The following is a 17,217-nucleotide window of genomic DNA, read 5'->3' on the forward strand; positions in this document are numbered from 1 at the left end:
GTCCTTCAGGAGTGCTCCTAATGAGCCTTTGCCCTTGCGCCCCCTGAGCCACTCTGTCTCTCCTTCAGTCTATCAGAAAATAATTCAGACATCCCTCCTTGGTACCAACTTCTCAAAGTTAAAAGGTAGCAAAGGACCTCTATAGGGGATGCGATGGTGCCCCAGCCCCCTCTCCTATAGGGAGGGGGATAGAGCTAACCCTATAAAACACAGGGCTTTCTATAAGGCTACAGATTCACCCAGCTCCAGGGCTGCCTGCTGTCAGAGGGAGTACCAAGCACACAGGCTAATCTTCAAAATACCTTGAAGCCAACAGGCTAAGTGAATTACATGTCAAAAGCCCTCTCAGAGGGAGAGAAGTAAGCACCAGCTAAAAGCATTATAGCTTCCACAAATCCTCTATCGCCAGCCACACAAACACAGAGCAGCGATATGAAAGGTGAGATAGCTCAGAGCAGGACAGGGCATTAAGCCAACCGATACGTTGACTGTGTTGATATCACAGCCCTGCATCTAATTAGATAGTATATAAAATACCTAACTAATCACAGCAGACAAGCCCCCAGAAGATGCAGTGTGTTATCTCCAACGACCAGACACGGGGATCAGCTGCTGGTTTTGCGTGCATGGAAGCAGATCACAGAGGCGATCTCACATGCGACCAACAGCAGCGATAACACCCACACCCCTCACACACTGACTTTCAGAGCATCTCAGGAGCTCATGCAGAGCAGCACCATGCTTTAGCCACTTCCCTGCAGCAGCACTACATTCAGTGCCACAGCTCTACAGCAACAAGAGCCCAAGAACACCTAAAAAGGTATCACCTATTTCTGTGACACTTGAGACTTTCTGCAAATAATATTGTATACTGATTTCAGATTAAAAAAAAAAAAAATCCAGTGCTTTAGAATGACAGAATGGCTTGGGTTGGTGGTCTTTAAGGTCCTTTCCTCGCTCCGGCCCCCCTGCCATGGCAGGGACACCTCCCACCAGCCCAGGCTGCCCAAAGCCCCATCCAGCCTGGCCTTGAGCACCTCCAGGGATGGGGCACCCACAGCTGCTCTGGGCAGCCTGTGCCAGGGCCTCACCACCCTGACTGAGGAATTTCCTCCTTGTATTAAATCTAAACCTACCCTCTTTTAGTTTAAAGCCATTCCCCCCTTGTCCTATCACTACAGATTCAGCTCTGACCACAACTCAGTGCGACCACACAGCCAATTTATCCTCAGAGCAGTCCATCCCTCCGATCCACATCTCTCCCATTTGAAGAGAAGGATGTTGGACAGTGTCAAATGCTTTGCACCAGCAGTGCTCGTTCCTGCTGTTATCACTGCAGTTGCACTCATGGGAAACACAAGGAAGACCTAAGTATAGGCTAGCAGTAGTTACTGATCTAAATTGGTCTTTCCAGCATTAGCATTTAGGCTGTTTATGGTTTGTGTGAGGGCCATCTAAATGATAAACGCTCTCATGAACCGAGGCGTCAATTATTTTCTGGCACTTCCAGCTTGTGAGCAGCATTACGCCTACCATTAACAATTAAAATGAACTCCTGGGTCTGCCCAGCCTGCAGTACTGGATAGTGAACCTGTGAGGGATGATGTCAGGTTTCTTTCCATGTACCAGTCATTTTCTGCATGTGAAGAGATTCACCAGATTGATAAAAGTTTCCTTTAATCAGTAAAACCCCTGATAACTCTGTTTTCATACCTGAAGTTAACAGCTAAGCCACCTCCCATGTGCTTTGCATCAGCTGAACGTATACCAAGAAGCCGTTTCTCACTGCCAAACCAGAAGTGATCTCAGCTAATCAGCAAAGGATATTTCAAGTAATCAAGACAAACTTGCATTTGTAACTGTGTCTCAGGACAAGTAAAGAGACTTCAAAGTTAGCGTTGGACCAGAGCCAGATTACACAGCTTCTAGTAGAGGGAGCAGTCTCTTCACATACTTATTTTGAAGTTCTCTAGCTTTGCCTCGGCAATATTCATGGCACAGTATCGATATTCTAAACAGCTCTACAGAAGCTGGGAATTGAGATGAGAGAACTGATATTGATCTCCAGATCCAGTGGGAAAGAAACTAATTTATCTGCAGGTACTGCAGTCTGGATCACAGTCATTGGATCGTTCTGAAACACACTCGTCTTCTTCACTTTGTTCTCTGTGAGTCCCATTTATGAAAAAGAACCTGTTTTCTGACTGGGCAATGCACCAGACCCCTCAGACTAGGGCTACTGATTTAAAAGCTCAGATGGAGGTCCCAATAACTCAGAGAAGGCAACATGCTGACTGCTGTTCCTCTGGGCTGGCCACGTGCTGCAGTGATCTCAGGGACAGGAACTGCAGCGATGCTAGTGCAAGCTGAAGTCGTCCCTACCTAGAAAAGCCCAAGATGGGGCAAAGAGGAAGAAAGCCCAATGATCGTTGGAATATAAGGTCCACAAACAGTTCACTCTGTCTCCAGGTGTGACTGAATGCCTATTTGAATGGTACAGCACCGATCTCAGATCATAGAAACTTGTTCTGACAACGAGCAGTCCTGACAACTTACCCTATCGGGGCTTCATTCCACCATGTACCACACGAACTGCTTAAGTACGTTTCTGCCCCCTGAAAACATGAAATCAAAGCAGTGCAAAATAAGAAGGGGGACCAGACAGGCAAGGTTCTGATCAATGGGAACGTAACAGGGTGGCGGCTATGCCCTAGGCAGAGCTTGTATCAATCACGCTCAATTCCTGTATAAGCAGAAAGGCTTCAGCCTAGGTTGTATGATGAGAACACCGAGTAACAGTAGTAAAATAACCATATCAGCTGATATAACAGCTTCCACTGCAAAAGCAACCACTGCTGTAATTATGGTTTGACGGAAGAAAGAGAAACGATGCAAATAACCAGCAACTGAATTACTTATACAAAACGCTGTGGGGAGACAGGCTGGCATGAGAGGCGCTCCTTGATAAGTCCTTCTGCAGATACACCACCGTTCCCACACACCTCACACTCTTTAATCTACTTTCACAATACAGACTGATATTGGAAACACTTCCCTAACTGTATTTGGCAACGCTCGGCTAAGTCTCGGGATATTCCATCCTTACACTCGTGTTACACACTGGTAAATCGAGGTTAATTGGTACCGTGCAAGGCATTAAGGGATGTTTGGAACATACTGTGACATATCTCTATGATAAAAGAAAACCAAACTGCATCTGACACCTCTTTTCTGAGGATTTAAGTCAACCCGTGCTTACTACTACACAAAATTTCTTATTTTGCAGGAGGAGAGATCAAGAAATCAATACTGATTTGTCACTTCAAACTTTTGTGTCACAGTCACGGTAATCTGTGACTGTGACAGCATAAACCTTCCTTTGGCTTTTGTGATCTGCTCTTGCATTTACTGCAAGGCTCAGCAATGCCAGCGTTGAACACAGTAGTACAGCTGCCCCCCATGTACATGCACACCCTTGAGGTATTTCTAAAATGGCAAGAAGAGAGAAATTTAAAGACATTAAATAGCTGTGTTGCTCAGGATTGAGCTTGTAAGCTTCATGAAGAAAGCAAAACATTAGTTTCTCCATACCGAGTGTAGGGAAACGTATCATCTTCCAGCAAAAACACTACCACAGCTACTAAGAGACTTCAGGAGAAGACTCCCTTTTGTTAAACAAGTGCCAGCAGTACCCTTGCCTTGTGTTACTCTGATTTGCCATCACCACTGCAAGCTGGAAAATCTAAAGCTATTTTGGAACTTGTCTTCTGCAAGAGGACTGCCAACAGCACAGATGACTTAACTCACGCTCTAAGAAAAGTTGAGTTACCAGCACATTATTTATACAACCCAAAACCTTTAATCAGCATGACTGATATGATAGTACTGCAGCAGTAGCCTTACAGACACAAACAAATATGTGAGTTTAATCCAGTCAGACTGTTGTGTAAAGTACCTTTCAGATTACAGAAAGTAATAAAAGTGCCAGGGACATAAACTTTGTGAATTATCAACCAAAAAAGGCAGCTGTGTCTGCTCAGAAAACAGACAATCTAGATGTATAGTTTATACTCTGAATAACCTACATACCTGAAACTGGGGTCAGATGGATGCATGAACAACCATAGGACAGATTTCTCTGTGAGAGTTTATCGTTGCTGTCAGTATACCATGCTCTCATGGTCTACTGCAACAAAAAAGATTATCTAAGACTTGGACTGGATTTCCATTAGTAATGAACAAGATTAGTATCCCAAGAGGAGCTAGAGCATTTAAAATATAAGCAAGACTTCAAGCTATTTTGAAGTATTAAGAAAAAAAACAGGTCAGTCCCATACATTAACCATACGCATCTGACAATATTCAGTATGGTGCATAAGTCAGCAAACCAAACCCAAAAGAGCCCAAGGTAATGTTAGATTACAGGTCTACCATGGCCAACCAAACACCCAAATCAAGAGCATTTCGTATTCGGGGAGAGTGTAAATGTCTTGCTATTTTCTTCCTGCTTAATGGAGAACTTTGAAAAGAGAACATACATCACAAGAACCACTGCACTTAATAGGTTATTGGCAGGAGTGAAAACCATCGATCTGGAAGCAAACACCTGTTTGAGGACAGTAACAGTAAGAGAGAGATTAGGGAACTACCTGCACTACCTGTGCAGCACTTAATTTTTATTTCATGGTGTTAGGACTATCCCATGCTCTGTATTTCCACTTATCAGCCTTCTGAGGGCTAGTACAGGCTGTTCCACCTCAGAAAGTTTGCAGTATTTTTGAGATACAAAGGACCAGAACATTTCAACATGAGATGCACCATCACTGATGCAGTTACTGTGCTGAGCCCACTGCTTAATCCTTCTGCTTGCTTCTCATGTTCTTACAGGCTTACATTCTTACAGGCTTAAGGCCACCCCTCACTCAAATAAAAATAACTCTCCACTACTCAATAAGCACGTATTTCCACTGACTATACCAGCCAATCCGATTTGCAGTCAGTACCTGATGAGCAGGACTGAAGGAATGACCCTTGGAAAGCCAGGTGCTGTTTATTTGTAACCAAAGCATTTGAGAATTGAAGGGTTCAGAACAGTTCAGAGTTCATGTGCTGGCTTATCTACCGAAAGGTTTACAGGTCTTGGGTTGATTGCAACATCCACGGCTGTCTAAGCACTTTCATGGGACTTGTATGTTATGGTGATGACAACCCTTTATTTCCAATGTACATGTGTGAGTTTGTGCAGTACCACTGCCAGTTCTCATAATCAAGCTGAGCACACTCCTTATACGTCAAAACATTAAGAATCGCCAATGCAGAGCATGGTTTCTACAACAGCACTTTGTCTCTGAACACAAGAAATAGAACGAAATAAAAAGATCCAAATAAAAACCACCCAGAAGGGAACACCATTTTTAAATTCATATACACTAACCTTATTCAGTGCTGGTTGCTGAGAGGAAAACGCCACAGACACAGGATCAGCCCGAACGGGCATTCCCTGTTATTTACACTACCTGGTTTATATTCACTCCCAGAAACCAAACAGGCTTTTTCCTTCTTCACCAACTCTTGCTTCTATTAGCACAGGATTTTTTTTAACCTATTTCTAAATGTGTCTTACGTTATTTTCTGAGAGAGCTGTGAAACTGGTACACACCCGGTAATTTTCAGAAAAGCAATTGTATTTATAAAAGAAACATTACCCATTCACGGTAACACCACTGGATCAACCCAAGCGAAGTCACTGCCTATAATGCAAGCCAGGCACAAGGAAGGGGATGGCTTGTTTTTAAGTGCAATTTATCCAGATTAACTGGTTTTATTTGGCCTACCCTTCTGCCACCAAAGGCAGAAGAAGGAGTAGGAAACTAAGAGAAAACTACAGACTGTTGCTCCTAGATGGTTCCAAAGTCACTGGTGTACTTTGTGGGTCACAGCGCACTGAGGTGCCTCGTCAAGAGGCTCGCTATGCACACCCCACAAGCATCCTTGGCATACCACATGCATTACACTTGCCACAAGAACAGGAAGCCTCCAGAGATACACATCTCAACGCTGGCAAGCAGGGTCCTAGAATCTGACACAGAGAGCGGCTTTTTCTTCTTAATTAAACTGCCTGGAGGGGAAAAAATGCAAGCTCAATTAACTTATTTTAAGTAATTCAATCCGTATCATCATCTTTGTTCCTGATTTAGTTAATAAGTTAGCCTAGTTTCACCAGCCACTTCTAGATTCTCTCTCAACATGGGTAACGAAGTGTCTCTGTGGAAATATTAATGACTGTCTTTTAGGAAACACAACCTGTTTTAACAAACTTTACAAGAACATAAAATCCAGGTGGTGTTTCTTGAAGAGACAAAGGTTGTCACATGTGGTGGTGGCCTCTGTTTCCTCTTGGATTTTGGTAGTCATGTTTTGTGTCCATTTCTTCTTGGATTTTGAGATCAGCCTGATGCAGCTGTGCAAAGCAAGCTTTGTATTTTAACTTACTTTAGGTCCACCACAACTAGGAAATGTGCTTTGTCAGAGACCTGATTTGCACACTGCCAGCAGTGCGTACTGAGGAAGTATCGTTCTGTGCTTAGCCTATTCACAGAATCACAGAATTTCTAGGTTGGAAGAGACCTCAAGATCATCGAGTCCAACCTCTAAGCTAACACTAACAGTCCCTACTAAACCATATCCCTAAGCTCTACATCTAAACGTCTTTTGAAGACTTCCAGGGATGGTGACTCCACCACCTCCCTGGGCAGCCCGTTCCACTCTATATTTTCCTAGCTATTTTCTCTAGCTGTTCTTGGAGAAAAAAAAAAAAAAAGAGAGAGACCAAACTGGACTTCTGAACCAACACAGTTGGGCTGCATTTCTTACTGAAAGGAGAGTTTGCTTTATTTTAACATTAAGACGAGCGTTACTTTTTCAGATCTGCACAAGCTCTCCCTGCTTAAGTGTCCCAGGTAGCTGCTGACCCTTGGATGTGGAAACTTGCTAGGGACAAACAGGAAATGCAGCTCAGCTGTCCTAAATCCACGGTGACCTCAGCAAGTTAACACAGCAGCTACAATCATTCAATTAAGTAACTCCAACTACCACAGGCTGACCTTTCCCATAACAACACAAAATGAGTAAGCAAGCCTCATACACCAAACAGCAGCACGATCTGCTCAGAAGCATCATCTGCCACATCTCAACCACTACAGAGATTATAAGAGTTACTGAGTCAGAAGTGGAGCCATTTACAGGCAGGGCAGTCGCTTGGCAGCGAGGGGAAGGAGAGCTATACCCAGCCCTGTGTGTTTCCCCCCACCTGTCAGCTCCAACAACTACCTCATTCATAAAAAATATTCAAAAAGCTGGAATAGCCATCGTGCTCATTCAGCTTTCATTCACAAGAGAAAAGCCAGCCAAAAAATAAATCTAGATCTCTTCTGTGCACGACCAAGCATAAAACCTCCCAAGGAACAAACACTTCAGGGTTAGAAGTCGCATCTTGCCTCTGTACATCTAGTCAGTAGGCTCACATTTGTACTCACTGAGCTAGCCGAGCACAATCTGCCACACCACGGTTACGTACAGCCAAGCTTTAATTAGGGAACCCTGAGAATCAGCAACACTGCTAGCCCCAGGGGTGCACAGCCAGAAGGCACGGGCAGAAAGGCCACCCAGGAAGGATGAAGGCGTGCTGCTCTGCTTCTGTGCAAAGAGGATGGGAAGCTGCTGGAAATACTTTTTACTAAAAAGCTGCATCCCCCAGAGTGAGGAAGAAGGGACGTGTTACCATGCTCTCCTTGCAAATAAGAGGAAAATGCAGACAGGGTGATCAACTGTGGGTAAAACTGCATTTTTTTTCCTTCTTCCTAAGGAATTCTGACCAGAACTTGTTTAAAAATTAATAACATTGCACTGCAAGTTGCAATCACGTCCCATTGCTGACCACTAACATCAACATCCACCCGATTTTCCCTGTTCCTAGAGAAACAAAGATCTTGTAGCATGGCCCAGAGAGCAGCAAACGTAACCTGGGACAGGATAACGGAGAGACCCAATCTGGTGGTAGCAGACCATCTCTTCAATTATGGATGTTTTCTGTTTTTCTCTTTATAGGAGCATCTTACTCGCTTCTTGTGATATTCCATAGCAATCTAAGGATGTGAATGTTCAGGATCAGCTTAAACTGATGTTAAGTTACATATAAAAACTAACTTTAAGTATAAGTAGATGTTCAATTTGTTCCTTGCAATCAGCAAGGAGTAAATTTAAGTTGAATTGTCAGTACAGTAATAAACAAAACAAGGATTGCGATCCTGGGTATAAAGACCACCTTTCTTATTTGCATGGCTAGAAATTTATATACAGTGCTCCTTCCAAAAAGCAGAAGCCTCCAAAAAGCTGGGGAAGAGAACAAGTAACTTGTCTACTGCGTACCCAAAGTTTCCTAGCATATTGAGCTCTATTTTTGTTTGTTTTTTGTGGGGGTTCTATTTCTCTTTCTACATCTTCACTTTCCTAACACCAGTTAAAGGATGTGGAGATAGATATGAACCAGAGTGTACCCACCAGCCACACTTGCTGATTTTAAGTTACACAAGGTTCCTGGCATTGGGAAGTTTACCAGCACTATTTATGATACCCAGTTGCCACTTCTGTTTGCTTCTAAGCAAACATGGAAATCTGCAGTCTTACTGAGGGAAAGCAGGACAGCTGTGTGTTTAAGACCTTTACAGCTCTAAAGACACGGAGAAAATCTTGACATATATTCTGCTTCTAGACACCTAGAAAGCAATTGGCTTCACAGAAGAGGCAGGAGAGATGCAACTTTTCCCACAGTGCTGGTTTCAGATAAACTGCTCACAGAACAGCGAGTGGACTATTTCTAAATAGATCCCATTTCCATTTCAAATTTACAACAAAGATCCCAGTACAAGATAAGTCTTTATACAAGAAGTGTTTGGACTATGTTGCTAGGAAAGGCTTCCTTCAAACATCTGTTTGAAAATCTTCCCTCCCCTCCTAGGAGGAATCTCTGATCTGGCAAATTTCACTGAAAAAAAAAAAAACAAAAAACTTCCCACAAGATTTTCTGCAAGAATTGTGTTTGAGTTTCATTTGTGTGCACGTATGCATGCAAAAAACCTGCACATACATACACACACTTTCACTATTACTTTTTGGGTGTTTGCCACGTAGGAGGCAAAAATGATCAACCAATTCACAGCAAACATATGGAAAAAGATTTAAGCAGGTTACTTTACCTTTACTGCAAGAGAACGGGAACAAGCTTACTGTCACTACACCTCGAAGATTAACTTCTTCAATGGCTTAGCTGTCTTCCAAGGCAAACAGCTAATAATGACCAAGCCATGTACTCCGTATAAATTGTGTAGAAAGTGTAGGCATTCTGCCAGGGCATTACTGCCAGGAAAGCAGTGTGAAGTCATGTTATCAGCCAAAATTTGTAATACTCAGCTATTGGAAGACAAATTGCACACAAAGCTACCCGTGTCAAACTACACTACAGCAGTCAGACTACTGGTGCAGAAGGCAGAAGTGCTGTGGCTTTCCTCCTCCAGAGTGACATGCACAATGTTCAGTTAAACTAATTCTGGTAACTAAAACACTAGAAGACGCAGTCAGGGGAAATGTGTTGGAAAAAAACTATTTTTCAACATTTAAAGACTTTTTAACTTCCACTAGTAGAAACAGACTTGAAAGGCGATGCAGTAAAGGTAAGCTCTATATATGCACGATTTAGAGTAAAGCTCAATTGGAAGCTAAAGAGCTTTTGAAATGCAACCTAATACTTTCTTGCTTTTCAAGTCATGATTTATTTTTAAAGTCATGACTTAACTCGAACAGATAAGCCCTGAAGGACCCAGTCCTTCTCCTCCTCTTCTGTTTTTCCCTTCCCATCACAGTGACTCACATAATACCCTGCAAACAGAGTTTACAAGGCTGTTAACATCAAGCCCATCCACGAACCCAAACACTTTCAATAATAAAATGAACATGTAAATCTATCCAGCATCTTGTTAACATACATTTTCATGCCACAAGTACTGACAAAAACTAGGACAAAGATGATTAGGAAGAAAGAGACCACAGAGACAAAGTGGCATGTAAGGAGGGGATTAGCAAAGAAGCAGGCAAGAACGGGTAAAGTACCTATCAGAATACGTTCTAGAGTGCAGTTTGTAGAGTGCAAATCTAGAGGTTGTTTTTTTTTTTTTTTTTTTTTTTAAAAAAAAGGGAACTTCGGACTTGAGCCAAATGACTTTAGTGTGCTTCACATGGGGCCCTTGGAGCGGGAAACATCCCATTCATTCCTGTTTCTAAAAATGAACACTGAAAATCTCAATGCTTATATTATCTACACACGCCATGCCTGCATGGTGAGCCTGCAATTCACGGGACCAGGGAAATTTGTGGGGTGGGAGACAAGGAAGGGGGAAGGGAACAGGAGACGTTATCAAGGACCGGAGACAGGAGGAAAGCCATCTGCAGCAGTCACTCAAACAGAAGGTAATGCTCCCATACACAAACATCTCTCTCGCTATGTATACACAGAAAAAGTTATCTCAATATTCGCTTTAAAGGCATCATGTTCCCATCGATTTTCCTCTATACAGTTTCTCTTTGTCTTGAAAATTTACAGTTGCCTTTATCACCTTCCTGGATTTTCCCTTTTTTGAAACATGGGTACTCACATTGGGTTTGTGCGAGCCTTTATTAGTGAGTAGCTGTGAGAAGCTTACCTCAGAGCACACTGGGCTTGGTACAGCCTCGTTCTCCAGCAGCACAGTGCCAGGACCCCAGAATCTAACCAGGTAAGAGCAATTCCAGTGAAGCACAAACATTTCATAGATACACTTTTCAGTTTTGTTTCCTCCAACAGTAAAACTTCTTTTCTAGTACTTAAAAGCATCCACAATCCAATTTGTTCCTGATGTAAGTGCAATAAAGCTTGCAGTGCATTGTACTACTGATGGTAGCAACCCAGGCTCCTTCCATGTCGTATCACAAGAAACACCTGACAAAAAATTCCTATTTTTCCCCATTTGTCAGCTAAATACACAGCCTGCCAGCAGTTAGACTAGACAAACACAGTAGCTGATCTTTTATTAAGATCCTTTTACTGGATTGCAATGACCCCAAAGGCCACGCTCCCCCGCGGAAGAGCCTCCCGTAAATACCTACAGGTGTTGATCACGCCGTAACAGCAGGTAGCTGATTAAAATCAATTCCTGGCATACCTCGGGCACAACTTCCACTGACGTCTGTGCAGAACAGTGTCTGGGACAGGTGCCCGGGTTCTCTGCTGGCTACAGCACCAGGCAGGCACGCACCTCCCACCCCGCTACCTGGTCCTCATCTCCAGTGTGCCCTTGGGCTGTGTCACTGCCGCTCATCGCCCGGAGCCCCGAACACCCGGAGCTCCCTTCTGCTGCCCGAGAAGGGAAACCCACAAAGGTTTCCACAAGGAAACACACACATGCTCACAGCAACCCAAACAAAACCAGCCTGCATGCTTCAGCCTCTGTTTGTAGAGCAGGGATAGCAGAATGCTAATAAATGAGCTTTTTTGTGGTGGTCTAGTGAAAGCTGGTGATGTGTTTAAGATCAATGGCTGGAACACTTCGATTTAAAAGCAACAAACAGAGCCACTGAACAGTAAGCAGCAGAATAGGATGGTTAAACCACGTAGTTCCCACCTGAAAAAAAGAGAAAAACCTACCAACTTTTCAATAGCCCTGTTGTAAGTAGCTATTTCCAAAAATTTGTAGTGGAACCATAATAAAATGTGGTCAGTTTGGTTTGTTTTGCTTTTCGTGGCTCCAATGACAGAACCCAACAAATAAAGGTCAGCCTACTAAGCCAGCTCTTCACTGTGCGGAGACAGAGGTGCTTTATACTTCAGGCATATACAACTTTCTTTGCTCAGTGAGGAGGAACGAGCTTCAGGAAGATGTTTACAACTGTTCCAGTGGGACTGGAATTCTAAAAATGCAGACTTGCCTCCAGAAAAGACAGATCTAAAACAAGCTGCAGTCGCCATGCTATCACTTCATCTGAATCCAGAGCATATCTGAAAAGAGTTTTGAAAATGGGCATCTACTACAAAAGCCACTCAGCTGTTTCTACATTGCTTGTCTTTTGCTCTCTTAATGAGGTCATCAGTTCCACCTTTTAGAATCCTCAGGTCTGCTTTCCCACTCCTCCCCTCTACTCACCCTCTTCTTTTCAAAAAAAAAAAAAAAAGTGTGTTCAATGAAGCACCACAGACACCACCCACATTTAAGTATCTTCTTTTTAATAATGTGCGTTGTAAGCTCTGCTTGCTGTAGTCAGCCTGTTTTTGATGAGGCTGGTACTAGGCAGGCCAGGTGAATTATGACTACACCAGGTCCCATCCTCCAGGCTGACACAGCTCTGCAGCCACCCCTATCATCATACAGCACACATACTGTGCTGAGGTCAAACATTGCACAGATTACAGAAGGCAGCTCCTGCCAAAGACCTTTTACTAGCTTATTTAACAAGGCATCAGAGACAAAGAACTGGGATATTACCCTGAGCCATCCCACGTTTCCATTGTTTGGCCTGAAGTAACCCTGTGAGGGAAGCAGAGCTCCTCCTGGCAGACACAAGCCTCTCGTAGCTGTATGGACGGGTCTCTGGGAAGGGAGGAACCAGTATTTTCTAGAACTTAATTGCATAATAAGTGGATTCTTCACACAGCCTTTATGAGAACTGTCAGCTGCTATTGACTAGCCTGTGAATAGCCAGCTCTGTCAATACCAGGTTTCAGGAGCTTTTTTTCCTTCCAACTTGTAAAGAAAAAGCCACCATTAGTCATACGTGGAAGCAGCCCAGAACACAGCGCCTGATGTTCAGCCTGCATGAGCCAGATATCCTTGCCAGGTATTGAGGATTTATTACCTTTGATACCATTGCTGAAGTTTTTTCCACTGTGTTTAGACACCACGTCAGAAGTAACTGAAGCAACTAGTGTTCCTTTTGCAGGAATATCAGGAAATCAGACTGCCCGCCTATTCTTAGACCTACCAAATTAGTTATCTTTTTGTTAACAGTTAACTCTCAGTTTAGTCAGCCACTGCATTACATCTTCTTTAAGGATTCCTCTCTACCTGTATTTCATTATTTATCTCATGGAATTTCCCTATAATAGCTTGGGAGATAACTTCCAAAGCACTTGAAGAATGAACAGGTCATTGCTAGTCTAGAAATCTTCCCAGAAATCCAACAGAGAAGCTGTGAATTTCCATGTGGTGATATAAATCACAAAACAGATTGGGCTACCTTGGTTTCCAGTGAAGCTCTTGGTACTGGCTTTGTTTTGTACCTCGCTGTTGATGTACATCAAATAAACCTGCTTTCTAAATCTCACCTCACATTTATCCACAGCAAATTGTACTTGACTGCTTAGCTTTGCATGATAAATGAAAGCTCAGTGGGAGGGATGTGAGTACTAGCTTTCTTTAACCTTGACCTTAGCAAGGCTTTCAGCACTATCCCTCAAAGTATCTTTGCACACAAGTGAGGAACATATGGATTAGATCAGTAGACTACAAGAATGTCAGAAACTGGCTGTTAGACTGAGCAATCAATCGGCGGTCAGTTGGGGGGTCAAGTGGCAGCAAGTTATCAGCACTGTTCCTCAGGAGTCAGTACTGAGGCTGCCATTCAGAGGGGCCTCGACAAGCTGAAGGAATTTCTCAACAGAAGACTCCTGAAGTTTGACAAGGGAAAACGCAAAGTCCTCCTCCTGGGACAGAAGTGCCTCACATTGCGATTATCAACCCAAGAAACTAACCCAATGCTTGCACAGGCTGCAGACTGATGAGGCAGGTTGCAGATCTGCAAGCTAGGAGTTGACGGGGTGTCCATGGGGACAGAAGGATGAACACAAGCCAGCAGTGTGCTCTTGCAGCGGAAAAGGAACCTCTATGCTGGGCTGCATCATCAAAAACATAAACCAGCAGCTAAAGGGAAATAATTATTCTCCCCCAGTCAGCACTAGTAAAGTTACAACTGGAGTACCATGCCCAGCTATGGGTTCCCCAGTGCAAGAGGAACAACACCACAGTGGTGGAAGTCCAGCAGAAAGCTGCTGAGATGATTACAAGGCTGAAGCACACTAGACCTGAGGAGAGGCTGGAGAAAGTCGGTTTGTTTAACGTGGAGAACCACACAGCTACATCCTCCCACTACCTAAAGGATGATTCTAGAGAAGATGGACCCAGGCCCTTCTTAGAGGTGCACAGCAAAAAGACACAGCAAAGCAAATTCTAATCAGATGCAAGAAAATACATTCTCACAGCAAAGGTAGATAAGCACTGGATCAGGTACCAGAGATCCTACAGGACCTCCATGCTTGCAGGCAGTCAGAACTCGAGAGGAGAATGCTCCGAGCATCATAATTTAGTTCTAAAGCTAGCCCTGCTTTGAACAGGGCCTCAAGTTAGACAGCCTCCAGACCTCAATTATTCCATAATCTGCATGGAACATGTGAGACTTCCATCATGAAGAACGTTTAGATATTCCTGATAAAGAACTACAAGCAACCACCTCCTGAAGTGGTGGTACAGAGATCCCTGTTACCCCTCCACATTGAAGCTTCAAGGGGGGACCCTATAGCCTTGCAGAGCTCCAGGTCTACACCAGCCAGAAACAAATAAAATCAAGCTTTCAGTTCACTTTCTTCATAATCCAAACCTTGATGACAGTATATAATGCTAGGTTGTTAAAAAAGATTAGAATGAAACCTAGACTAAAGAAAAAATAAAATTAAAACAATGGTCATTCACAGTAACACCAAAGTCACGTCTGGTGTCCTTACAGACACCACGCCAGTCCATACAATTTTGTATTTATCATCTATAATCTCCATATCAGATGTATCAAGGGTTGAAAAGAAGACTTACTACATGACATTCTCAGCTTTATAATATTTAAATATTATTTTCTGTTTCTTCTCCATAATTTTGCTATCAGGGTTTAGCTAATTGGTTGGACAACTTAGTGGGATGCACCAGTAAATCCATACTAGTGTATGTACATGCATATGCACATTCAACAGCTTAACTAAGAAAAGAACTAGAACTTCAGCATGTTGGCCAAAACTGAAGTTTAATTTTTACCAAAATTACATAGTCACCATTGTTAAGAGCTTTTTTTTTTTTTTTCCCCAATATGAGCAAAGAAAATAAGACCCTAGCTCAGTTCCATCCTTTAACATATTTCACAGAACTCTACAGAATTTACACCAGAGAAATCAAAATCTAGCCCTGTGGTTAAAAAAAAGTTATCTAAGTCCCCTCAAGGTAGGAACATGGAGATGTTGATAATTAGTAGTTTGTACTTGAGGAAACCGTACACAAAGGGAGTAGCCTTCTCTTGTGTGGGTGAATAACATATTTTAATAGGATTCTGCCTTTGATGAAAGCAAGAGGAACACGACTTAACTAACTTTGAGATTCCTTGTCTAGTTTGAGTCTTCCCATAATAATGAGACTTTCTTAGAAAGAAGTGTGGACCTGCAGAGAGGAGGTTACACATCCACAGCAACAAGACAGCTGTTTGACACCTCACTGAAACTGACCAGACCCTTTCCAAAGAAAAGTTATGCCTCAGACAAGTAGGAGTGCATATTTAAAGAAGAAATTGAAGACACAATAACACAAGGAAGGATGTGTGAAGAGATAAAAGCTACTAGTGCTCTTCACATTTATCTACCTAGAAGAGCATAGATTTAAAAACAAACAAACAAAAAAAACACCAAGAACTAACAAAAAAAGTAAAACAAGTTTCATCTGGCCTTATTGTAGTGCCTATGAAGTACGATTAGAGGAACAAATGATGTTTCTAAAGAGTGATCTAGTTTTACACATCATATAAAAGCATTTTTTTTGAATTCTACATAACTTTTTTCCACTGAAAACTAAAAAAAAAAAAAGATTAAAGTATAATAAGTAAATGCTAACAGTTACTAACCTTTCTAATCTCTTCAAGGGAGAGAAAAAGCTTTTTTTTTTCCTCCATAAAATTACTGTAAAGAAGTTCCAATCATAGATAAGTCAAAACACCTATATGAGACTAGAAAGGCTTGAGCTGTTCTCTTATAGGGTTTGAGACTGAAATCCCAGTTTTTTTACTTAAAACCGGATTCCGGTATGGAATTTGAAATCCTTTTTCTATCTAGTCAGCCCAGCTTTAGCCAAACAGCTAAAGCGGGATGGGATGATCCTTTCTTTAACGCAGTTAGGGACAAGTTGGAGACCACAGGCTGCCACCACAGCCGCACCTCGAGCGGGTGCCTGGCAGCGGGGCAGCGACACCCCAAGCTCAGCAGCCTCCCTGCTTCTGAAATTGCCACTCCGCCGAGGTTTCGGTCTCGAAGAGCAGGAGTTAGGTGTCGGGAGAGCTCCCACCCGAGCCGTAGGTGCCATCGGGGTTTGCTACTCACGTCCAAGCAAGAGGAAGAGGAAACTGAGGAGAGGCTGAAGCAGAGGCACCCGGCACTTAGCAGCCCCGCCGCCACCCGAGGCCACGGCACCAAGCTGCGGGGACCCTCCGGGGGACTTCACGACCCCAAAAGAGCCGGTGCCGCCCGCACCTACCTTCCACCGAGCGGCCGATGCTGTGCAGGTGGGTGAGGGCCGGGTGCGCGGCGTGCACCTCCCGCAGGTACGCCTCCAGCTCCTCGGCGTGGTGGTACCCGAAATCCAGCGCCGCCGCCAGGGCCAGCAGGCAGAGGACAGCCGCCACCTCCTAGGAAGAAGCAGAGGAATCAGAGACCCCCACCCCTCGCTCAGAGAAGCCCTGAGGGGGCAGCCCCCCGCCCGCAGCCCCCGGCGGGCAGCAGGTGCCTTCCCCTCCCAGCCCCGCTCCTACCCCGGCGGCCGCCCGCATGGTGCCGCCGCTCTCCACGACTGGAGCCCCAGCTCCGGGCGGGGGCCGCCATCCCCCGCCGCCCGGCCTCGCCCTGCCCCTGACTGACGCCGGCTTCCTCCACTCAGCTCCCCCCGGCCCGCCCAGGGGCACGGAGGGAGGAGGTGAAGCGATGGGGACCCCTCCCCGCCATCTCCCTGCCCTCCCCTCCCCTCCGCCCGCCCCGACAGCGAGCACCTGAGCGCCGGGCGGCGCCTGGCAGCGAGGCCCTCAGAGGGCTCCTCGGGGGGGGACCGCCACCTTCCT

At 44.2% G+C, this 17,217-nt stretch overlaps 1 protein-coding gene across 3 annotated transcripts in view; it reads right to left on the reverse strand.

Moving 5' to 3' along the window:
- Positions 1-17,165, reverse strand: part of CPM (carboxypeptidase M) — a 30,955-nt gene extending 13,790 nt beyond the window's left edge. Inside the window, exons 1-2 of one of the 3 annotated variants that reach the window (XM_072034767.1) lie at positions 17,149-17,165; positions 16,641-16,791 (exon numbers count right to left, since the gene is read on the reverse strand). Coding sequence is in view for 1 of the 3 variants with exons in the window: in XM_072034764.1 (XP_071890865.1) it covers positions 16,637-16,791; positions 16,915-16,932 (173 nt within the window). In the remaining 2 variants the exon portion in view is untranslated. Of the gene's footprint in view, positions 1-16,636; positions 16,792-16,914; positions 17,073-17,148 lie in introns of those variants that run through there. The other 2 variants (XM_072034766.1, XM_072034764.1) reach the window with 2 other exon arrangements.
- Between the last annotated feature and the right edge of the window lie 52 nt (positions 17,166-17,217).

The sequence above is a fragment of the Anas platyrhynchos genome, chromosome 1 (assembly GCF_047663525.1).
Source record: "Anas platyrhynchos isolate ZD024472 breed Pekin duck chromosome 1, IASCAAS_PekinDuck_T2T, whole genome shotgun sequence".
Lineage (NCBI taxonomy): Eukaryota > Metazoa > Chordata > Aves > Anseriformes > Anatidae > Anas > Anas platyrhynchos.